At 29.9% G+C, this 26619-nt stretch overlaps 3 protein-coding genes across 3 annotated transcripts; all 3 read left to right on the plus strand.

Moving 5' to 3' along the window:
• The first annotated feature begins 10468 nt into the window (after window positions 1-10468).
• On the plus strand, window positions 10469-13953 carry LOC105156206 (nudix hydrolase 17, mitochondrial). Its single transcript, XM_011072279.3, has 5 exons — window positions 10469-10762; window positions 10895-11009; window positions 11432-11515; window positions 12368-12496; window positions 13640-13953. Exons 1-5 carry the CDS (start codon window positions 10692-10694, stop codon window positions 13760-13762), a joined length of 522 nt encoding a protein of 173 aa, XP_011070581.1. The 5' UTR covers window positions 10469-10691; the 3' UTR covers window positions 13763-13953.
• A 388-nt stretch (window positions 13954-14341) lies between these two features.
• LOC105156320 (uncharacterized) lies at window positions 14342-17314 on the plus strand. Its single transcript, XM_088877506.1, has 7 exons — window positions 14342-14483; window positions 14565-14916; window positions 15530-15647; window positions 15734-16077; window positions 16168-16299; window positions 16397-16495; window positions 16620-17314. Exons 1-7 carry the CDS (start codon window positions 14366-14368, stop codon window positions 17068-17070), a joined length of 1614 nt encoding a protein of 537 aa, XP_088733632.1. The 5' UTR covers window positions 14342-14365; the 3' UTR covers window positions 17071-17314.
• Window positions 17315-20074: 2760 nt separating this feature from the next.
• Window positions 20075-25183, plus strand: LOC148789252 (ubiquitin-conjugating enzyme E2 variant 1B-like). Its single transcript, XM_088877507.1, has 5 exons — window positions 20075-20284; window positions 21931-22070; window positions 22775-22900; window positions 22977-23103; window positions 24931-25183. Exons 1-5 carry the CDS (start codon window positions 20254-20256, stop codon window positions 24987-24989), a joined length of 483 nt encoding a protein of 160 aa, XP_088733633.1. The 5' UTR covers window positions 20075-20253; the 3' UTR covers window positions 24990-25183.
• Window positions 25184-26619: the final 1436 nt, after the last annotated feature.

The following is a 26619-nucleotide window of genomic DNA, read 5'->3' on the forward strand; positions in this document are numbered from 1 at the left end:
ATATCATATCAAATATAAATTAGGATTTTATTAAAAAGGGGTCTCGAGAATCGATATAACTGTGAGGTTTTTGAATTTTATAATTATTATTAATTGATTTACAAATTGCGACTAATTGTTGATGATTAGAATACTGATTTCATATATGATAGTTATTAAGGTTTTATTTTCACTTAATCAAAAGAATATTCTTTGGCATGTGGATTTAGTTACTAAGTATAAATGATTATATATAATAAATTATAGATATTATTCTTTATAATATAAGTTGGAAACGTATTAAAATGCAAATATATGATGGAATATGTTTACCCAAATTAAGTTTAATTTAATTAAATCGACCACATAGCAGATGTGATATATTTGTTATGTGATTGGTTATTTTTACTAAATTATTTATCAATTACACTATAAGTATATTACACTTTTCATATAATCAATTCATATAAGAATAAATCTGATCTAAATTAAAACTTTCCATATATGATTTGGGAAATAAGATTTATTTGGCGACACGTGTAACGAAAGTGGAAGCAGCCGTGCAATAATCTCTGATGTCTAGAAATATTCCTAAGTTTGTTCCGTTGAAAATATGAAAATATGATAATGACTTTTTTTTTAAAAAAAAAAAATTAATGAATTAATTCCAGAAAATACAAGAAAGTCTAGAACTTGAACAGTTGACGTATGATGACCTTTTTTTTTAGAAAAAAGTTGAAATTAAACCTAAGGGAAGGAAATAAATGATTTTCTTTTCGGGAAAATATTTTTGGACAGAAAAAACTATATATATATATATATCTTTGTTTAATAATTTTCCGTATATCACATAATCATTTCGCTTCAATTATGGCTACAAGAAATATAATATTAGTGACAAAATATCAAGTAATATTTTAAAATTATTACTAAAAATATATATTAATTGATAATAATTTTTATCTTGCCACTATATAATTAATATTAATGATAAAAATTGTACATGAAGTTATCACTAAATGTAATTAGTGACAACTATTATTGTTGTTACCAGATTATCACTATACATATGTCATTAATTGTATTTAGTGATAATTTTATTTATTTTTTTGTTGATGATTCGTGCCAGTAATAATTTTTACAAAATAATAATAATTATTAAAATCATCAAGTTCATTATTACGACGAAATAAACATTCTAGTCACTAAATATCTATATATATAAATAATAAGATTAAAAAATTGTCACTTTTTTGTTATTATTATTATTATTATTATTTGTAGTTTACGAATTCCATTATTTTTTAATTCTATTTATTTCATAATTAACTTGACTGATGGTGTAAGTTAATTAGAAGCGGTCGGACTGTGGACGTGAAATTATAATGTAATTGGATTTGGTCAAACTTATTGATTGGATAACAGGTACAATTGGTATATGCAGTTTGGAGAGCATAATCAGTCATACGACAATTATAATAAAAAAAAAGTTATTGAAAAAAGGGCATTTTCGAGAATTCGGCTAAATACTGAGGGCCAAAAGGGAAGTGGGAAGTAAGAAATGAGGTCGTAATTTGAACTTGGTCTGAACGAAGAAAACTGTGAAGGCGGTTAAGTTTGTTGGCGGTTGGTGGCCAGCAAAGGCCACAAGTAAAGCATCATTGTATCCCACGTGGGAGTGTGGTGCCCTAACGATGTTTCTCGATGTTCGGTGTCCAAACTTGGTCAGCATATCCACGTGGACACTCACTTTGCTTTTCATTTTTATTTATTAATCTTATAAAAATAAAAATATATCTGAACTGATTGACATGTTTTCATGATATGATGTTGTTCCAACGATTTTTTGGCCTGGGCAAAATTCATCCCTTTTCTTCACCATATCATTGCATTTCAAATTTTACACAAGTAGTGCATTTTACAAACATTTGATACATGTCATCTTTCATAAGTGTGTATAGAAAAGGGGCCATATACAAAAATTATTTTCTGCAGCTCTCTTAGTTAAAATGTCAGCCACACTGTTTACTTTTTGATAGTCAAAAAATAACTCGGTACGCATCAAATTCAATCAATTTCTTCTCACAGTCATTGAGTAGTAAAAAGAAGTGCTTGGGAGGTCTGGTTTTCCTGTTAAAAAGGTTAACAACAGATACTAAATCAGTTTCAATAAGTACATGTGAAAAATTTTATACCATGAGATGCCCATCATGCCCTGTGATAGCGATTTTGTTTAAATCTTACATATAAAATAACTTTTATACTCCTAATGAACCGTTAGATATTATTTTATATATATATATCACTGATTGAAATAATAAATAAATCAATAGCCAAGATTTTTTCTTATTTAATTCAAGGGTTCATGTTGATGTATATAATCAATGACTTATATCGGTCTAATTAAAATAATAGCTCATATTATAAAAAACATAAAATAAATTGATAACATATAAAAATATTTTTATAATAAATATAGGCATAACATTAATGAAATATAAAAATACCAAAAACAATTGGAAGGGGAGGGGGGGGAGGGGACGACACGTGTGACCCTATTATATCAAATTTTAAACCACCAACTATAGTCTTAAATATTTGAATTAATATGATTACCTATTTATTTCAAATAGTTTATGTCATTTTTTTAACTATGATATTCTATCATATTTATTCTCCATTATCATTCATAGTTACTTGATATTAATAATTAGTATACATATAATTATTATATTGTCCCTAGTTGATAGATTTAGATACTTGATATTGACTATTCTAATCGATTTATTCAAACAATAATAGTTAATTGCTTTCACTTCAATATATATAATATATATGTTTATAATCAATCATATAGATTTATGCTTCATTGTCGCTCATGTTAATTACTTGATCTGTTTTTAATCATATATTAGTTTTTATTTTCAAAATTTGAAGCATATCTATCTAATTATACGCATACCACTGTGGTTAGTAATAAAAAATATGAAGAAAATGGAGGTTCAAAATATAACAAAAATTGTCCAACAATTTATTTCTCATTTTGTCGTGGAACTATTTTCTTTCTTATTTTGTGTTAGTCAGTCAAAATTATTATTTCTTGATAAAGTATTAATTAAAGAAACTAAATAATGTATGATTTGTAAATGATAATGATAGTATTTAAGTAATAATAAAAACATATAATTGGTAATAGAGCATATTTGTCCTTGGGGGATGTTTTGATGTGGGCTTTATGATGATGAATGGATCTGATAATAAACATGGCCCCCAAACTTAAATCTTACAATAATCCCAGGTACAAATATTTGGCATGTACATAGTAATGATTATCAGATACAATTTTCATGTAAAAATTAGACCAAAAACAACTAATCCAGCCCAAAATCACTCCACCTTCAAAACTTATATCCTTATTTAATTGGTTACAGGAGAAGCACATACATAGACAAAGATGGATTTCTGAATATCTATACTTTAATTAATATCATGGACTAAAATTTATTTTACTACCCACATTTTAGTATTATTGTCAAATTGATGTATGAGTTTATGCAATTATTAATCTGATTGATATTCGAGTTTCTCCATAATACAAACCGGCGCATGAGTTTTTACGTAATAATTTATATTAAATTGAGAAATTCTAAAAAATTATATAAATTATGATTTATAATTCAAAAAGGTATTTTGGGCAGTTCACCATAAAAATTAGATGGAAGTATAATGGAGGCTATTTACAGAATAGATTGGTTGTTAGACAAACGTTAAAATAAAGGGTTTGTAATTATATTTTAGAAAAAAATTATATTTTAATTTAACCAAAAAAAAAAGGGTAACTGAAATATTATTATGCCAAAAGAGATGTGACCAATGTTTAGTATTATTATGTGGGTTTTTTTAAGACTATTTATTAAGGTTAATTTTAGACTATTTTAAAGATACATAGTCAGATAACCATTTTCTTGTAGTAATGTGTGGGTGTTTGTCACATTTTATGTAAGAGTAATGATTTGTTTGATCATATTTAATTATATTAACGTATTAATCAATCGAATTGACATATTGTGTGATTATTCAATTTACTAAATTATTAATATAATCACATAATTGTTGTTTCTTTAAACAAAAAAGTATGATAAATATGTCCGCATCAGAGAATGGACATAATAGATTAATATTGGAAGTCATGTTCCTCATAAGTATTGTCTTGATTGTAATTAAATAAAGACTTAGATCAATTAAGTCCGAGTCATAAATAAACAATCATATGGTATGTGAATAATTTCAAGATGTGACAATTTTTTATGTGAATAAATCAGTACTATTAATCACAATCAAAGTAAAAACAAACTGCGGTTTCTTTATGTTTCATTAATTATAATTAATGTTTCGGCATTACTTGCAAAAACAACATATACAATGACCGTTGCGAAGTACTGATCAGTTAGTATTCATTATTAATTTTTTAATTATACTAATTAATTGTAGTAAATATATATATATATATATATATATCTTCTAATGTGAGGTATATATACTAATTAAGAAAGAGTAACAAATCAAGTCGTATTATTACACAGAGGAGTACTGACGAATTAGGGTAAGTTTGAACTGTGAGACCTGATACATATCACATGCATAAATTAATTGGGCATGTGCGAGATTTAATTAACTCTATCACGTGATTAATTTTAAAGGAATTTTCACTTTAAATTATAATACTTTATGTATATATACTCATTAGTTGGACACTGAGTTGATTTTTAGTATGTTATCAAGACGCATCGATTTTTATATCGATTTTAAACCACTTAGCTAATAATAAATTTTCTTCTTGGTACGACCTTTGAATATTACTTTTGCACAAGTTTACAGCTTTCAAGACACACTTTAGGAACGCAAAGGGCAAGGGCGGAGTTAATTGCAAAATAAGTCCCACATTATAAGGCATTTTGCAAGTCCTACATTTTAATATTGTTTTGCAAAAATAGTCCCGCGGTTAAAAAATGCTACGAAAAACCAAAAACAACATTTGTGTAACAGGGTAAAAGGGGGTGGACTGGCGGAACAGGTTTTGGGGGAAAATAATAATTGCAATAATAGTCTCGAAAAAGGATAATTGCAATATTAATCTCAAACTATAGGGCCATTTGCAAGTTTCGTCCCATACTTTTAAAAATAACCAATTCTAATCCATGCTTCCGTATTTTGGTGCAAATTAGTCTCACCATTAATCTGATGGAGATGCCACGAGTTTTTAGGGAAGCACGTTGCTTTTCCATCACATTTTAATGGTGATTAATTTTGCACAAAAATATAAAAATATGGGCGAAACTTGCAAAGGACCCTATAATTTGGGACTAACATTGCAATTACCTCTTTCTTTCCCCCAAAGTGTGTTATATCGGTCCACTCCCTTTTCACCCGGTCACACTAATATTTTTTTGGTCTTTCCATCACATTTTTTTACGATGGACTAGTTTTGCAAAAAAAATTTAAAGTGTGGAATTAAATTTAAATATTTTCAAAATATGGTACTAAAATTGTAAAGTGTCCTATAATATGAGACTAATTTTGCAATTAACTCGGCAACCACTCATGTAAATTAGAAGCAAAGTTGGTAACAAATTAGTGTTCCACTTTAATGGTGTCCGGAAATTAGAGAGTAAAAATATGTTAGAATTAGTGAATTTCCAAGTTTGGCATTTATTACACTAATGAACTTATACGATCCAATATGAACCGTTGATTTGAAAATAATTACACGATTGTGAAGACTGATGATGTAAATGGTCGGCTTCAGGCCAAAATTGACGAAGTAAAAAAATAATGGACCCTTAAAGTGTTTTGGTTATTTTCTTTTTATACCTTAAGAATATGTTTGGTTGGAAATAAAAAAGTGGGAATATAAGAAAAGTGAAAGTAAAAAGCAATATATAAGACATAATTTAGTGTTTGGTTAGGAGAAAAAGATGAATGGAAAGGAAAACTCAATGTATATGAAACCCCTCCAAAGCTCAATTTTGTTTCCGTCTAAAATTTGCCGAAAAGCGAAATTATAAGGCCAAAAAAATTAAATATATATATATTTTATGTTTATTTACTATATTTCCCCCATGTATACATATATATATATAATTTTCCTCGATTTTTTTCTCCTTTCTATTGAAAATAACATACATATTTGCCAGAAAAAAAATAGCAAATTCGCTGAAAAACTATTGCTTTGAAGTCAATGATGAATGTTTTTTATCAATAAAAAATATTTTTATTCTTGTTTGATAATTTTTTTATTAATAAGATTTTTAAAATTTTGATATACTAAAATTATATTAGTATAATATTAATTTATTTATGTTCTAATACAAAATAAAGAGAACGACTATTCACTAAAATAATAAGAAATAGTATTTTCTTCTCCATTTGTTTTCCTCATACCAAACACGTGGAAATATTTGAGATCTACTTCACTTCTGAATCATACCAAGCAACTTGAGAAAATATTAATAATTTTTTTCATCGGTATCTCCCTTTTACTTTCTCTCTCCTTTCATTTGAGCCAAACAAACTTTGAATATCACGCTCCCAATATCAGTATTTATAATTATGGGCCACAAAAATTTATTTAACTTACTAATTTTCAAATATAAAATATGAATGGCCATAATTAATTTCTTTCTTTTCCTTTTTTCGTGCAAGTAGAGCAATCAATCACATCCGTGTGTCATGCATCAATTAATTTATAATTTATTTATGAAAATAAAGAAACATCATAAATTCAATAAAATACAATGAACTCTCATGAAATTTGATATAAGTATAAATACCTCCTTATTATTTATGAAAATTAAAACTCTCTTGATAAAATTATGTAATCTTTAAATGACGGGATGAAGTTGTCAAATTTGCAATTTTGCTATATTTTTTTAAGAAAATTGGAAATTTATAAATAAATTGGACGGAATGGATGAAAAAATTTAAAAATGTGAAGAAAATAAAAAGGTGTCCACTTAATTCATAAATATATTCATACTTTTTTTTAAAAAAAAAAAAGTAAAACTATAATTTACAATCTACTAGTGTATTTTGGTCAATTTACCAAATAAATAAACGAAAAACAGACTACAGATTGGATTAATTATTGAACGGTCATTAAATTAAGAAATAGACATAATGTTCAAACAATAAAATATATATATATATATATAATTATATCAAAACTTAAGAGAGCTGATTTTAATTACCCTATTATTTATAATATGAAAGACTCAATTATTCTCAATTGTTTGCCACTTAAACCACACCACGCGAATGGTCATTACATAGATTTTGGTCTCGAAAGAAACAAAAATTAATCTCAAAGAGTTGTGGAGAAGAAGGTTTTTCTTTTTGCTGTCCACTTACTTATAATTATATATAATTTTGTTGGAAAGGTGTCTCATCTACTCTTTTAAGGTACCTAACTGTGTTCTTATCCGTTACAATTCGAGAAGAATAATAAGACTTTTGTGCTTCCGGGGAAATTAATAATTGCTTACTTTGCTATATATATTATGTTATTATTTTCAAATTTATATTCAGAGTTTATTATAGAAAGTGAATGTATAATGAATATGAAAATGAAAGGCCTTTGGAATAATTATTCTGGAGGGAATCGTATGACGTTTAAGTCAATCTAACGGGTGTTTGGCTGAGCATATAAATTTTTTAAAATATTTTATAAAAATATTTGGGAGTTTATAAAATGTCAAGTCGTTAGAAAAAGTATTATTATTGGCTATAACATTAATGATTATGGCAAAAAATTACGGTAAATAACTATTATATATTAATCACGATTGAGTAAAATCGATGCAAAAAATTAGTTTTTCCACCATAAAAAAAATTATTTATCACAACTAGGAGCTATGGAAAAAGCATTTGCCATGAGTCACTCTCACAAAAATCATAGCCGACGATCATTCTGTGGTCAATAACTATTTGCTACAACTATTTATTATTAATCATGTCTTTTAATCATGGGTAAATGTTACATTTCTTGTAGTGAGTGTTTGGTAATTTTTTTTAGAAAAGTATATAGGAGTTTATGAGCTCTTTTAAAAAAAAATTAACAAGTTCCTAATTTATTTTTAGAATTTGGACAGAATTGTCGTTATTGACATAATAACATCTTACAAGCTCTGTTATCTTGTTTTATGTGAACGCTTCAAAAACTTATTGTAAAATAAAATTTATGTTCTAAAATCTTATAATTTTTTATAAAATAAAAATCTTCCAAACAAAATATTTCTTATAGGAAATTCGACATTGTTAATTTAAAATTCATCAATTTAAATAAAACCGTAAATAATTCGTTGCGTATGAAACCTTCTCGACTTATTTTTAGAAAATATTCCCATTCTTAATTATACTTTATTAGAATCTTTATAACATAAAAAATAATTAAGCTTAGCAAGAAATCTACAAAAACAGGAGTACATAATTAAAATAAAATTCCAATCAAAGATGGAAACTAATTTTACTACCAAGAAGACATGCAACACAAGTACGACTTTTATGTTAATAAAAATAAATAAATAAATAACACACACAACCCCCAAAGAATCTTTATTCCACACCGCTACAAAAGTTTTACTACCGAGAAGACCACACAAACACGATTATTGTATAAAATTATAAAACGTCTTTGTTGATTTCACATTACAAGAGCATTGACCCTTATCCACTACACCCAAAATAATAATAATAATCTACGCTATAAATTGTTTCGATTTAAAAATCACAGTTAATCGATACTATTTATTATAGTCAAATAAAATTGATGCGAAAGTTTAAATTTTAACTATAGTTAATCAATATTTGCTATGATTTCCCTATGATCAAAATATTTGCCGCAGTTATTATCTCTAGCAAATGTTTTGACCCCTTACAAAAATAATAATTAATAGTCATTACGCTGTCGAAATTAACTAATATTCGCAACCATCTTTTACCTTTAATGATAATAAAAGGCCATATTTCTCTTAATAATTCGTAACAACCGCATGTGGGCATATTATGAAAGATGGAGATGCACGTGTATGATTGATATGGAATATAATCTTTTTTATTATTTTTTGTTGGTACACTTATCAAAATTCTACCTTGTAGACTTATGTCCACATTCAAGTCGATAGTGTACTCAAATGTATGGTATTTTTTGGCTGTTTGAGCAAATCCAGGCTTTGTTGCATTCTTTTTTGCGTCACTTCTTGTTAACTTTCTAGTAAGATATAAAAATATGTAAATTATTTTAATTTTTAATTCAAATAATATAATTAGTTGAACCAAATCAACTATACATCTGAACTATTTATTAGATTTAATGGGATTAGAATATCCACTTTTGGACGTTAAATTAATAAAAAGTGTTTAAGAAATTTTTAGTTATTTATTTTATATTTATTGTCTTTCATATATAATTAAATAAAAATGATAGAAGTTTAAATATGCATGTATATTCGTATTGAGTGTGCTCTAGTATGTAGCCGCTATATATGATAGGTATAAAATAATACTTTATTTGCTTGATGTAGAGTATATATATAAATGATTAATTAATGGTATGTACAATTTATAATGCAATTAGTCAAATTTGATCGAATTTAATTTAAATCAGAATTTCTATAATAAAAAAAAATTGATAGAGAGAATTTTAGTTCAAATCTAGTTCGGTCAAATTTAAATCAATTATATGGCAAGTATAATACATTTGTTGTGTAATAGATGTATAATTAAGAGATGTGATTAATTTCAGAACAAATGTATCATATTTACTCTATAATTAATTTGATTCAAGTGAATTTGGTTGTACCTAAAATTTTTCAATTTGATGTTAGGCTTTACCACATTAATTCAGAGCTCAGGGCACAAACTCCAACAACATGGGCTTTCAATTTGTTATTTCTTAGACCCTAAGCTATCCATGCAATATAACATTAGATAACATTATCTACAGAAATTCATAAAAGAAATATAGGTAACATTAAGGCCATTTAAAGTAATATAAATGAATTCTTCAAAACACTATACAATAACTACATGGAACACAAAAACGCGCATATAAAATCGTACATATTTTAAGAACAGAACAGATTCTAACGTGCTATGTTCCAATATGTGAAAGGATCATGACAATGTATTTATACAAAATACATAAGTACGTTTCAAAATATAACACGTCCCAATATTCCATTATTCAAACATGTATAGAGCGAGCGAGAATACACTGGAGAATATATTCCGAATTAAATTCTACTATATCAAAAAAGAAAAGAAAGGAAATGCTAATTAAAAAAAGGGTTGTTGAAACTTGAAAAGAGAAACATCAAAGAAACTCACTAAAGTTGGACTGGAGATCAAATGTTTGGACCGCAACATGAGGCGTGACGACGCGTCTGCATTTACTCACCCACATCTCATTAATAAAAATGCCCGACTGCCCTTCTCTTTCAAAACCATGTAATTGTTTATAACTTCAATTCTGCACACAAAAACGCCCACCTTTTTTTGCCTTACCCCTTCATTCTTTTCTTATCCACTATAATTAAAATTCTCACTCAGACAACAGGGAGATAGGCTATATAACCACCGCTCCTTCCCTTCATTTTCCAACACACACACACAGACACAGTAGAAAGTGTGGAAGAGAGCTATCTAGCAAGGAGAAGATGGTATGTATGGTTGCTCGGACAGGGAGGCATCTGCAGAGGTACAACCAAGATCATCGGCTCGTCGTTGGGTACGTAAGTTTAGTATATATAAATATATATTTCTCATGTTGATGTTTGTGTAATTAGGTACGAGGTTTGTAGGGTTTATGTTGTTGGTCTTGATTGATGATGTTCAATTCTTGATCATATTGCTACTGCAGATGCATTCCATATAGGTACAAGAATGGGAAGAAGGGGTGCAGCCCGGAAGATCATCATGAGCTGGAAGTTCTTGTCATCAGTTCAAAAAAGAGTGATGCAATGATGTTTCCCAAGGTGATTTATTCGTCAATATTAAATATTACGTTCGTGGTGTGATTAGTTCAGGTCTGACAATGCCCGACCTCGTCAGGAATTTCTCGTGCATGCGAGTTGCAACTCTTTCTTAGAATTTTACGTCCGGCCGTGATGGTGTTCTGACCATTTTAATTAACTTGACTATTGAAAATGTTCCATTTAATTGAATAATACTAAACGATATAATTTTTGATAATATTGAAATTGAGAAAAGGGCAGAAGCAGTAATTTTTGAACGGAGAGACTATTTGTATATGTTTTTTTTTTTGGGTTCCATGAAAAGAGAAAAAAAAAATAAAGTCCAACTCATAATGAAAAATGTATGCCCACAAGGGTATTTATTATTAATATTAATGTGCACATACTTATAACTAACAACTGATATTAACTAATTAATGCAGGGGGGTTGGGAAGTTGATGAATCTGTGGAAGAAGCTGCTTCTCGCGAGTCGTTAGAGGAAGCTGGGGTTCTTGGAAATGTTGAGGTAATTAATTATATTTTTACAATTAATCATTAATATATATATATATATAGTTTTTATTTGTTTTGATGACTTATGGGTTGTGGGTGGGGATGTTTAGATGTATATAGTAGCAGTAGTGGCACATTATCTTTTTGGTACATATAATAAATTATAACATTTGATATTTAAAATATATTATAAATATCGGTTAATTATACTTAAACTCTCCAAAAATGCAAAATCACACTTTTCTCTAAAAAAGTTTTAAAATTACACTTATACCTTCTCCGAAAATTTACTGTTTACACCCGACCTTTTATTGTTAGTGTTTGGACGAAAATTGCCGACGTTAACAAAAAAATTAAATAAGCTTCTAGTTTTGCCTCTCATTTTACATTCCTATATAGTAATTTTGTCATTATAGTTTTTACTTATAAGTAAAAAAATATACATTAAAATGTTAAATAAGAGGTAAAATTGCAAATTAATGTAATTTTTTTTGCTAACTTCAGCAGTTTTTATTCAAACCCTGACGAAAGGGGGATCAGGTGTAAATAAAGAATTTTTAGAGGCGATGTAAATGCAATTTCAAAACTTTTTTAGGAAAAAGTATAATTTCACATTTTTAGAGGGATCAAAGTATAATTAATCCATAAATAAAAGTAAAATATATAAACCGACGCATCATATTGAAAATAAAAATCAACTTATCAATTAATGTAAAATTTAAATAATTGAATAAGTTAGTTATCTTATAAGTTGAACGGAATTTTTTAAGATACAAAAGATTAATATCGCAGTATCAAAATCGTCATTTTGTGTCTATAATCATTTTTTTCTTTTATAACAGTATGGATGTATATGAAATTGCAGTGTGAACTAGGAAGATGGATATTCAAGAGCAAGAGCCGTGAGCTGTACCACCAAGGTTTCATGTTTCCTTTGCTTGTCACACAGCAACTTGATCTCTGGCCAGAAAAAGCTGCCCGCAAAAGAGAATGGGTATGCTGCTACTCTACCCTTACTCCATGCCTTTCTTGCTTTTCTTCATTAAATGCATTTTAAAAAGTATTATAGTTTGGCTTTATAGTTAAAGATGGATGTAATTTTAATCCTGTAATTTATGAAAATGATACTTTTCGTGTTGCATGAATTAATATTCGTAATTTTGGTCTTGTAATCTTAAACTTTTGGAAATTTTCATTATTGTATGTGACTTGCATATGACTCAATTAAATTACAATTTTAGCCCTGTAATCTATAACTTAAGAATCATTGGTATTTTTAATCCTGTAACTTAGGGGAGTTGACATTTTTTGTCCTGCGCGAATTGATTTACATAACTAATTAATTTTGCAATTTTATTGAGTCATGCATAAGTCACATGTAATTTCTCAGTCAAATTAGCCGAAGAAGGACTAGAATTACCAAAATTATAAAGTAACTAAATTGCGAAATCAATTTGTATAGGGCCAGAAATGCCATCCCCTTATGTTAGAGGGCAAAATTGCACTTTGTCTGCGCTCGTAATCACTTAAAATTAGCACTTGTCAACTTATTGTTAAAAATATAAGTTAAAAAAAGTGTGTTTAATTTACAACTTCTGAATTTGAATTGTTTAAACAATATGATTTAAGTTAAAAGCTATAAGCAACTGGTCCCCTACAAATTTTGCAGTGTATGGTACATATTTTAAATGTTGAGTTGTTTTTTCATACACTTATATTTTTTTCTCACTTTTCATTTTTATTTTCGAACACTCAAAATTTTTCCAACTACTAAATTTTTTTGATAATTTATTCACATCACAAAAGCAAATACCCCTTAATTAATTAAAAAAGAAAAAAATTGTGTAAATATCTTATAAGTAACTAAAAAATAATTATATATATGTACAATTATTATTCCATACCCGAACACTGAAATAAAGGATTTGAACAGTATATATAATTTCCAAAATCACATCCTTCTAGTGAGACAGTTTCTAAAAAATAAACTTATAAAATTTTAGTTAAAATAGACAATACTTGACGTAAGATACTTCAAATGAGATGGGACGATTGCGTAATATATTTAGTATATTTTTTGAATGAAGAAATAATGGCTAATATTATTAATTAATTAATTGTGTTTGGAATTGTGCAGATGAGTGTGGATGAAGCAAGAGAGGCTTGCGGGCAGTGGTGGATGAAAGAAGCCTTGGACATCTTGGTAGACAGACTTAGATCTTCACCCCTTAAACAGGAAAACCATGTTCAATCCATGTAGAGATGCATTAAACATTCAAATATTCTCTTTTTCTTTTTCTTTTTCTTTTTTCTGTAAAGAATTTATAATTCTGTTTAGTAGAAGTCCATGGATCTCCTCAACATTAGGGACGATCAAAGGGCTTCAAATATACATTGATTAACGCTCCCACACGTTTATTTGTTTGTTTAAGGATTTTAATTTCATTATTATTAGAATTTTACTTAATTTCTCAATGCTTCAGTACCATAACACAGACATGGAGCGGTCTTTTTATAATTATATTTCCCTCATACTTACAGAAGAAAACAACAATTATTCCTACTTCTTAGGTGTACGTAATGTGTCTTCTTATCCCAGTATAAAGATACTGTGAAAAAATTTAATTTTCGCTACATATAAATAATTATAATTTTTAGATCAGTATTATTTAATTACAACAAAAATAAAATTAATGTAAAAACATAAATTTGTACCGATGGCCAAATGCTTAGTTAGATTTTAAATGACTAATGTTTTAGTCTCATTTGCATATAATTAATATTTAATAAATTAAGTTTATCATGCAAATATCATACTTCCGTAATTCTATAATACATTTATGTGTATAAGGGAGAGCTGAATATGCAAGTGTATGAGTTATCACCACTTACTTCGGCCATAAGCCCTTTGATGCTGCTACAGTTTGAGTTCGGAAGTTCAATTCTACCCAATTTGATGCAGATACAGCCATTGTCGTACGGTAAATAAGTAATGTTGAATCCAAATTTCTACCTCAAAATCCTGAAATCCCAATTACCAAACCCTAAATATTATTTGTCAGTTTCTCATATCCACAAGCCGACCTCCAAGAATCCTTTACTCAACAATCCTGCGATTCAATTCGTCCTGAATGAAGCTAAAGAATTCCAACCCTCGAAAACCCAATTCAAGTCTCATGCTCAAGAGGAAGAAGAAGAGTTTTTTCCCCATAAGCAGAATGGGTTTAGTTCAAATATGCAGATTTCACATCCGTGGCGTGAATGGGTGGATTTGATGGAGAAATTGTTAAAAAATGGGTATTTTGATGAGATCGGAAACCCTTTTGCAAATATTGGTGAATTGGGCAGTAAAGAGGCGAACTTAATAAGAACTGCTTCCTTGAATTTTGCCCGCGACAACTACCAACTTATAAGGTACAATCCCTATCGTGAGTTTGACTGAAATGTTATTATTTTTTGAAGTTTTTAACTTTTTTTCGCAGATTATAATTTGTTTTAACTTCATTTGAGTTGTTTTTAGTGAATGTTAGGCGTATGGACTATGGAGTGGGTGCAAGTAGATTTCCTGTTTGATATTGGGACTGAGTGAAATGAATTTTGACGCTGTAAAATGAACTGTTCCTTTAGTCGGGTACTCGGGTTTGTACCTTAGCTTTAGGTGTGCTGAGGAATAATTGCTGTCTGCACCTGATATTTGCAGTAATAAGCTTGCATGTCTTATGTTCTACATCTTGAGTAGAAAAGTATATTCAAGTAAAATTAAGACAAAGAGGACTTCGCCTGTCCATGGAAATAGCTAAACAGAGATAATATGTTTACTTTTCCCTCTGGAATAGGGACTTTCTTGATTAAGCTAATTAACCAATCATAACAGGGTCTTGCAAGCAAGTTCGCTGATCGTGTCCATTTCTATAATTGGTGTAGTATAATTACAGTTTAGTTCGTATTCTTCACATTTCTCATGTTTATTTGCTTGAATGATTGGACTTGCTGTTTTAATATGCATATCAAAGCTCTATTTATGCAGATACTTGTCACGGAAAGATATTATGGTAATTGTTGGGTCTGGGTGTCCAAGCACAGATAGGAAAGTTGTCAACTCGGGAAAGCGTTTAAGAGCTCATGTGGGAATTAATGAAGGAAATGTATGACTTAATGGTACCTTTTGATTTATGAAAGCAATTTATGCAAATATTAGTCTGTTATAAGATAATTGAATCTGTTTTAGTAGGTTTGCAGCTCCTGCATCTTAAGAGGTGATTGTGATAGAGCGTATGTAAAGGCACGTGAGGATGAAGGAGGTAGGACTGTGGATGTTATGCGATTTTTGTTGACATACGGTCTTGATCCCATAGTTGGTTCTGTGGAAAACAAGCCAAGCATAAACAAAAGGGTTAAAGAATCTGTAAGAACATTGTTGAAAGAAATGGTGGAGATTAAAGTTGAGCGACATGATTGTGAACCACCAAAGGCCAACACCCCGGGTTGGAACCCGTCCGCCCAAGAAAACGATATTAACCAAGGTAGGAGGCGAATTAATGTTCCAATGAAGCAAGGCGACTGGATTTGTCCCAAGTAAGATGCACATCCAGCCTATATAGTATACGTTTGCCTTTACAGTCCTCAATGTAAAAAATGTTTATTAAATTTCTATATTTTTTCTAGATGTAATTGCCTTAACTTTGCCCGAAATGTCAAGTGCTTGCGCTGTGATAGCTTCTTCCAGGAAAGACTTAGAAAAATAGCAGAAGACCAGGAACATCTTCCCTTGAAGAAAGGAGATTGGATATGTGACAAGTAACAATCTGTTGAAATAAGTCTATCCTCTTTCACTAGTGTACATTATTGTTAATTCTCCTTGTTTCCTTTGTTTCTTAAAGGGTTACTTTTGCAGATGCAACTTTTTGAACTTTGCAAGAAATACAAAGTGTTTACAGTGTAAGGAGAATCCTCCAAAGCGGCAACTTAGTCCTGGAGAGTGGGAATGTGATTCGTAAGACTTTTCCTTTGTCTTCATGTGATTTTGAGAACCACCTAAGTAGACTTCTGATATCATCAGAGGATGTGGTTTATGTATTCTTTCTTTGCTTTTGTTTCACTTGGATGTGTATTTGTAGGTGTAACTACATCAATTTTCGAAGAAATATGGTGTGTCTGAAATGTGACCATAAGAGACCAATTGCATCGAACACTGCATATATTGCATCTCAACCAATGGACAATAATGTAAAGAATCATCAGATGCAGCCTTGGTTTGTACCAGAGAAGCAAAATAGGGATGAAGGTAATAATTCGTTTGAATTTGTTGAGAGTGGGAGTCGAGGTCATAGTGGCTCAAGCGTGTGGAATCAGGTGCCAGGTTTCATGGACTTCCCAGTTGTTGGAGGCAAGAGTGATGTGTCCAGGAACGTGCAGATGCAAGAATCATGGAAGACGGAAATGGCCCATACAAGGCGAACTGCGGTTAATGCTAAGGATGGTACTGGCAGTTACAAAAGTGAATTTCTTGCATCTGGTGATGACGATGAAATGGCTGAGTGGTTTGGATGTGGAAAAGAGACATGCTAACGGACATCATGTTCAACAGCGCCAGGGCATTCCTTGCTCAATGCAAGGATGCGTAACAAATGAATTCCACAAGACGACATACCTTTTTCATGCTTACGAAGTGATCTACTCTATCTACCACATGATGACCGTAGGCGGATTATGTACTAAAGTTGCGCTGATTGCTAGGGCAGGGGAAGTGGTGAATTGTACCATGTGTTTTTGCTGAACGTTCCTTCTTTTATTGAGAAATTAGGGTTCAGAATCTCTGCTCTTTTTGCCCCAACTTCTGGTCTAATGAAAACTCAGGCTCCATGGATTTTAAAGAAAGAAAAATAATATAGTAAAAGGGCTATTTTCTTGAGTTTATAATTATTTGAAATATTTTTATAAAATGCCTGAAAATTTACAATTCACATTATTAATGTTAGATAAATTGCTTGAGAATAATTTTACATACTCTCAAAAAAATACTAAAGAATTGTCAATTTATTTTTACGCATGATGTATATGTTGGTAATACACATTTATTTATTAGGGTAAAAAAGTAATATTTTATATAAAAGTCATGTAATAAATACATACACCCTATCACAGATATAACATCCAGTACCACTATAAATACTCAAAATATTATTTTTTACAATGGTTACTATTCGTTTATTTGACAATACACTATACACTCTCTTAAAGATTCTATATAAAATTTAATTTTATCTGGTGAGTTGTTGTGTCGAGCGTAAAGTTCCCATTTCATCCTCCATCAAAATCACAATCGCATCACCGCAATTTTTCTTTCAATATTACACATGTTAATTAAAATATAATAAATAGCTGTACAGTTTTATTTTATCTAAATATTTAAATTAGTTTCTTGCATATTGTAAATTGTCGGAGCTCATAGATATTTCTATAAACTTAGGCATCTAATTAAGTTGAATATTCTATCCTCTACGTACATAAATCATTTTCAGGTTAACAACGTCAAATCGGAATGAGCGAAGTGATGTACTTTTCTTTCTTTGAGTATAAATTTTTAATCAATATAAGGGCTAATTGCATTTATACATCATTTAAAAATGTAAAATTATATTTGTCTTTAAAAAAAATTAAAATTTTATTTATACCTCTTTTATGAGAATTTTTTATTTACAATTATGCCCCTTTCACTAGGATTTTTAAATGAAAAATATTGATGTCGATCGAAAAATTTACATAAACTCTTAATTTTACCCCTTATGTAATATTTTGTATAATTTATCGAGAAAGATGCCTCTATAATGTTTTTATACTTATAAGAAGGAATATGTAATATACATATATATATAAGTATTATATACAAAATATTAACATTGAATAAAGCATAGTCATTAATGAATTAAGAACTATTTATATTGTCTATAATTTATACAGAATGATGAATGAAGCCTAAAATTATAAGATTATGAATTTTTTTTATGTCAGTATTCTTTATCCAAATTCAAATAAAAAGGATACAATTATAAATAGAGACTTCTAAAAGAGGATACAAGCATAATTTCAAAAAAAAAAAAAAATTGAAGAAAAGTGTAATTTCACTTTTAGGAGAGGATGTAAGTGTAATTAACATTTGATAATCTCCTTCCAATAAACTTTAGTCAAAGGCAAACTTAGTTTGATTAGATCCTACAGCACACGGATACCACGTGACATGATTATGGATTATCATGATACAATAATTTTTAAGAAATAAAATCCTAAAATTTAAATAAAATATGATCGCAGATATTATAATTTTACTAATGATACCTTTATAATTAATATAATTAAAATTTAGAAAAAAAGAATTTTCTTTAAAAAAAATTATAACTTCTCAATACATTATTTTTAATTTTATAAATCTTTTTTCAAAAATATTTATTATGTCTTCCTGAATTGTATATATTAATCACAAAGTAAAAATTAAAATTAAAAAATATTATATTCATTATATAATTAATTTAGAATTTAATTAAATTCAATTTGAATTAGAATTTTTTTTTATATTGACCAGAAGTAGAAGATTATGCGTCATGATTGACAGGCAAATATAGTGAAGTTCAATGGGTCAACGAATGCAACCTGGCCTGTTAACTCCCATCATAGGATGCATACATGCCTTCCATATTTCATTTTATTTTTTATTTTCAATCTATTTGTTTATTTATATATTCTTACTATTATTTTCATATCATTATTATATTTACCTTATATATTCTTACTCTTAATAAGTTTTTTGTCAAACAAAATGTAAGTTTACCTTATAAAATAAAGGATAAATTACAACTAATTTTCATGAAGTTCGACATAATTACAAATGCCCTCTTGTTATTTGAAAATTTATCAATACCCCCTTGATTTTAACAACCGTCTAACAATTAATACAACTCGTTAGTCTTTGTTAAATTTTTATATATTTGTGGTGAATTGATCAAAATACTCTTATGGATTATGAATTATAAGTTTATTAAAATTTTCTGAATATTTTTATGGAATTGTGTGGATAGTTTTTTTTCTACAGTTTTTCAAAATTTTCCATCTACCTCATCGTTTTGGCTAAATTGTATAGTTTTTCAAATACTCCATCTAAAAATTACATAATTTCATCAAATATTATGAAGTATTTATAATTTTTTAAATAATAAAAAAAATTCATAATTATTTAGACCTGAAGAGAGCTTGTTTTAATTTACCCTAAATTAAACACATATCCACTTAAAAACAACTCTAGAAAAGGCAAATAATTAATAACAAATTTAATTATTCGGGGTATACTTCAACGTAATTTTCTTCTTTTAATTATTTCCTCTAAATTCTATTGAAAAAAATAAAAGATGAAATAAATAAATAAAATATTTTATTTAGTTATATAATTTCAGACCCAAAAGAAAAAGAAGGCGGTTTTGTAATAAAGTATAATTTTGGGGTATAAAAGCTTTTGTCGCTATTCCAATCTGCGCTTACTTTGTAAAGGTGAAAGAGTAAATGGCAGCTTTATTCTTTCCTTGCGATTTATCCTCAAAGCTTGCGAAAATATGCACTGTCCTGAAATTGAAATAAAAGACTCACTCCCTTCACTTCTCTACAGCAGTAAAATTCGCACTCTTTTTATCAATCAAATCAAAGTTCACCCCCTTTTTTTCTCTCTCTCTAAAGATTTCTTCATCTCCGAAACCGCAGCGAGAAATGGGTTCTGAAGGATCATCGCGGGTTGTTGGTAAGCTTGGAATTTGACCCCCGGAATTCTCGTTCCCCTTTTGTGAATTTATCGGATCAAGTCAATTTTAGTCTTCTTCTTCGTTTTTCCTTTTTGTTTCCGTTTCTCTTTTAGATGGAGTAATGGTTTCACAGTTCTATTTGAGGGACTAGGGTTGCTGGTTAAAATGCCTGAATTAGTGAATTCGATGTGGGTTACTGTTGAATCTGTTATGGCGTGTTGTTGTTCATCAGTTTCTTTTTATGCACGACTTTGACCTCCTTCAATTTTTCTTCTTGTAAAAGGAATTGCGCGATTGGAGCTCTTGAGAGTTAAAAGGTTAGGTGGATGTTATGGACAGAACAACTAGGGTGGAAATTTTGATAGAAACAGAGAGAAAAAGGGTTAAGAGAGAATTCGTAGTACGGAATTTTTGGAGGAAAAATTAGCAGCTTATTTCTGTAGGATAAGGGTAAAAATATGTATTCGTGCTGTGGCTTAGGGCAACTTAATCCATTTCCTCCCCTAATAATCGTGCAGAGGTAAAACGCTAGAGTATTGGTTGAAACATGCAATTACTTGGGGCGTCCTCTTTGCCTAATTTGGGTGCATTCATAGAAAAGTTAACAGATTTATGCCTTGCTGCCCCCAAAATTGGCTCAAGAACAGTAGACTTAAATGGAAGTACTAGCTAAAGAAAAACCCTTAGTTTTGCAAAAACAAAAAAAGAAATCATTGCAAAAACATCCTTTTAATTTCTTAAAGGCTGTCATTTGGTTTAATACCCAACAACCTGCCTGCACCGACCAAACAATTATTCAGGTCAGTGCAAAGACTTTAAAGTGAGAATGAGTTGAGTAAGTAAGATGTTAAAAATTATGAATCAGCTGCCATTGGTTAAAGAGAGTTTATGGGGCTCATGGAAAGACATACACATTGTGTAGACATCAATTCCCACCTGAAGATGGCTGATGGTAACATCTTACTATATTCTTATAACCATTCCTATTTCAGTTTGTGTCTTTTTGTTTTATGGATTTATTGAAGTAGAGCCTATTTTTCCTCTAATATTCTTGGAAAATTATCACTGTCTCACATGCTGGGATTACATTTGATGACTAGTGTGTAATTTTAAGATTTTCGTTGTCCTTGTAGTTCCGAATTATTATAATTGTTTTTTGTTGATATAGTAATAATCAATGATAGTAAACAGTAATAATAATTTGTAATATCCATTGACCAACTGATATTTGTTTTCAACTACTTAGAAACAAGTAACAGGCCTCTACTTTCGAGTTCAATTTTCTTTGCTCCTATATCATTATCAAACCAAGTATCGAAATTGTTCCTTTAGGATGTTCTTCTCAGTTAATAAGCCTATTTAACATTTGTAATTTATGCATTGCATCTTTAGTTAAATTAGTGTGAACTGTGATGCAAACACTGTTCTATGTATATAATTTCTACTTTGGGCTTTCTGCTTGGCGCTTATGAGATGGATGAACTGAGTCTTTCACCATTTTTTATATCACGTTGTTGATGTAATGTTTTCCAAATCGGATATACTAGCTTTACTGCTGCATTTTGAGATCTTGCTATTGTGATGTTCTTTTGGAAACATTGGTCTATAATGTGGTAAATTTCATAACCAAATTGCTTTCTTTCAGTGCCTAGGAACTTTCGGTTATTGGAAGAGCTTGAGAGAGGAGAGAAGGGGATAGGTGATGGAACTGTGAGCTATGGGATGGATGATGCTGATGATGTATACATGCAATCATGGACGGGAACCATCATTGGTCCTCCTAATGTTAGTTCTTTCTTTTAATCAGTATCACCTATGTGGTAGTCTTCTTTAAACTATACATGTATCATGAGTTTTCCAGGTATTTACTGCAATTGCTGCTGCAGGTTTTTATGTCTATTTTCTCCAGTGTGTACTTTTTTGTTGTACTTGCACTTTAGTGGTGCATTTTCTTGTTTAATGAATTCATGCATCAGCAAGTTTATTTTTGTGTTTGGTGACTTAATGAATAGCTTAGTAAGCTGTATATGAAGTTCAAAATGTGAGACTCAATCACATGCTTGATTGGGTAAAAAATGACAGCCGATATTAGTACCGGCTCGTTGCTTTTATTGACCTTGGAGTTCAATAGGAGATGAAATCATGTGCTTGATTGGGTAAAAATTAGCAGTTGATATTACTATCACCTAATTACTTTTACTTGATCTTTATCAATTTTTCCATTTCATTCACTTCAAGTCATCCTTTATTGTTATCGACTCATTGTACTTCCTTTTCCTTTTAAAATGTGTTTTCCTTTTAGCAGTTTCTTCTTTGAACAATTGGTTTATCAAAACAACGACATAATGTCCTTGATTATGCATTTTCACAACGATTGGAAGCTCTTGTTAAGAAACCCTATTGCTATCTCTTCAATCATTACGTACAAGTATGCCATTGGATGCCGCTAAAAGAATTAGTTTATCTAATTTCTGAAAGTTGCTCAACAGACTGTACATGAAGGACGCATATACCAGTTGAAATTATTCTGTGGGAAGGATTATCCAGATAATCCACCAAGTGTAAGGTTCCAGACACGGATAAATATGAGCTGCGTTAATCAGGAAACTGGTGTGGTAAGTACTGGTTTTTGTGATACATAATATGTGCTCATATGCTTTAATGCAAACTTTTGGGTGATCAAATTTCCAGGTTGAACCCAGTCTCTTCCCCATGCTAGCTGCTTGGAAAAGGGAGTACACAATGGAGGACATATTGATGCAGTTGAAAAAAGAAATGATGTCTCCCCAAAATCGTAAATTGGCTCAACCTTCGGAAGGTTTGTCATCTTTTAACTTATAAGAAAAATAGAAGTTTGTGGATCCCTAGTAAGTCACTTTTGTTTTCTTGTAAAGCTGTAAATTGTAGATTTGAAGATTCTCTTACTGTAGGGATACTACTCAAAGTTTTCTGAATCAGAGTTGCTCTAGGCATATGCTTAGAGAACCTGGGGAAAATTTCCCATGTCAGAATATGGGAAATCCAATATTTCGTAATTCTTTAACCAAAAAACTATGCATAAATATCTTATTTGTTATGGTGACGACAATTTTTCTCTTTAAGGTTGCCTGATGAAGAATTGCATGTAATGGTGGGATAGATAATGATGAAACAAAAAGCTGTTGGCCGCAGCATATTTACATTTATTTGATAAGTCATTAGGAATTTTATGTGAAAACAAGTTTTCAATTGTAACACATCTGTAATAAAACAAAGATGAGAAGATTTCTAATTTATGAGGTTGCTAGTTATAACAAGGCCTGGACCTTTTTAAAAGATTGTACTTCTTCTCTTTATAAATGAAATTCACTTACAAGTTGTACTTGATTGCATATGACCATGTACAGATGACCCCTGGTCAATTGAAATGTTGGAAACATTCATCTTATATTAGTAAATATTTCACCTCATGATTTATGTGAGGGATGACGGAGTGTTAAAAGCGAACTTTGAGATTATTCTGGCAGCACTTGGAAAACACCTTAGTCTTGAAAACATGTTTGGACTTTGAACTCCTAATTCTGAGTACTATTTGCTGACTAAGCCTCGTCTCCTAGCTGAATGTTATTCCTTCCAATGTTGCTTTTGTTTCTAGCTGAATGTTATTCCTTCCAATGTTGCTTTTGTTTTTTTACTTTCTGTTGCTTCACTTTTATTTGATTTTGATATTCTTTCTCTTTCATATTTTGATCTTCCATATATCTCGTTTCCTTATTGTAAAAATTGAATAACGATTGAATATTAGTAGTTATTGCGCATCAGCATTTTACTTTGAGAGCATGTAACCTCTCTATATTGAATACAAAGCAACGCATGGAGAGGGATAGGTCTGCCAACAAATACATGGCCTTAACTGTACTTTTTTGTTTGTACAGGACAAGTTTTGAACTCTCAGATGCATGCAACTGTTATTTGCATGTGGAGAAGTGACTGAAACATAGGGCAATTATCGAGTGGTTACCAACAATAACAAAATGAACATTCCTTAGTTAAAGTATGATTCAACAATGGCATTGACAGGGGAGAAACATGGACTAAGATGTCTAAAATTAGTAACGAGGCATAGGTGTATCCAAACCTTGATATGCACTATTCCCGTAACATATTGAACGAATGGTTCTCTGTTTAAGAACATAAGTTGTTGGAGAGGAGAGATTTTCATTTGTTAGTCTTGAAGATGCTACAAATCAAAACATTTCGTTGGGGATATTTCTACTTCAAACAGAGCAGAGGTCTATTTTATGGTCACCTTTTGAGTTATATCTTGTTGCTGAGGTTTATTCTCTATCCTACATGCTGTAAATGCAAATGCCAAGACATCAAGATGTATGATTCTTGCTGTTGTTTTGGCTGTACCTCTATTCATGACTTAGTTCCTGAAAAGTTCTTCGATTCCATAGCGCACCTGATGGTCACTACTTCATATTCCCATATTGGCAAAAACTATAGCTTCTAGCAGCCTGACAGAAGTAAAAATTTTCTTGAGCTACAAGCCAAGAGCGGTTCTGAACTGAACGTTGTATGCCTAATGAAATTTACATGCATGATCTTTTATATGATTTCAGTAAAATGTCATCCCTACTAATTCGATCTCTGTTGTTTACAGGCAATGAGGATGGTAGGGTGGAGCAAAAGGGGATAGTGCTCAGATGTTGCATCCTCTAATCTTACCCAAGACTTTGAACGTGATAAAGTACATACTAATATAAACTGTAGGTAGCATGTTAGCACTTTTCCTAGGAAATATATTTCATTTGCATCGAGGAAATGTAACCTAAGTTTGCATGAGACAGACTTATATATATAACTATCCATTTCGCTGAATAAGCTGTATCTATCAGAATTGTTTTCCAGTTCAAGCTCTTTGCCAATGCTGCATGAAAATTCTGCCTTCTCATGGAAGGAGATTTACTTGTGTGATTGACGGTGTAACTTCTTACGAACCCATTGGGGTGTGGGAACTGTAATACTGTTCTCTTCATCACTGACGATTTCGTTATTCGAGGCTCTATATTTGTATTATTCATACTCATCCCTTGATTGGTGAGATTAGTTGGGTTTGTTGCAATATATATGCAGAATTTTCATAATAATGTGATTTCAAAACATTGAGGGAATATTTGACATTAGATCAAACCTGAAAGGTATGCATATAAAGTTGATCTGACCTAATCTTTTCAGGTAAGAAATGGTATAAAAATGGCATTTTTAAATTTGTGTATTTGGGCAGGGAATGTGCTTTGCTTTAAATGGACAACATGTTCCAAGATACGAAATACATGCGTTGTAAAGGTTTCTAATTCTTTATAATTTACTAACCTTTTGAGTTTGGACATGTGCTATTTCTAATAAAGTTGCACTCTCAATAATATACATAGGTATTGTTCCATATCATATATTGGATTATAATTAGGACAAATTATATCAACTCCTTGAAATTTGTTATAATTATAAATATTATTTTATTATTTGAAAAATTATAAATATTTTGTTAAAATTAACGATCGTCTAGCAAATTTCTTGTAATAGGTTGTATAATTCTAGGGGAGCATTTATAATTTTACAAACAATGTGTAATTATGACAAATTTCAGAGGAGCTCATTGCAATTTATTTTTATAAATATTACAACAGAATATATATTATAAGATGTTGAAATACTTTAAAAAATTTAATATTATTCTTGTAGTTGTCAAGTTCCGTGGGTGGAGATGTATATACATATATATTAACCTTACCCTAAAATACATGAAATGCATGCAAATTTATTTATATTTCATAAAAATATTTCTTTATTTATTATTATGGACGAATCACACTACTCATATCTGATTATTAATTCGTCGACATCGTAATCTGTATGAGCAACCACCTAATTCGCAAACTTTTTTCACGGTCTCTTTGGTTATGAAAATATTGTTTTTTTAAATTGCATGATTTTTTTTTTTTAAATTTTTCGCCAAAGAGTTAATGAAGGTGATCATAATCAAATGAAAGAGGACAATTAATACAGTGCAGCGCTTTTAAAAAGAATTGGTGCATGGACAAAGCTGTAGGTAGAGCAAATGTTTGAAATAAATAATTATATAGTAAATTACGTACGTGCATGCAGCCTTGCAGAAACACGACAGTAATTACGTGCAGCCATGCAAAAATAAATTAATATAATTTGTCTTATGAATTTGTTGTATTACTACAGTACGTATATGAAACTATGGTCGTCCCAGATCGAATACATTTATTATTATTATTATTATTGCTGTTGTTTCAAGAATCTTTTTATTATTTTTAATATC

The sequence above is a fragment of the Sesamum indicum genome, linkage group LG2, assembly GCF_026168435.1.
Source record: "Sesamum indicum cultivar Baizhima isolate 11 linkage group LG2, ASM2616843v1, whole genome shotgun sequence".
Taxonomy (NCBI): domain Eukaryota; kingdom Viridiplantae; phylum Streptophyta; class Magnoliopsida; order Lamiales; family Pedaliaceae; genus Sesamum; species Sesamum indicum.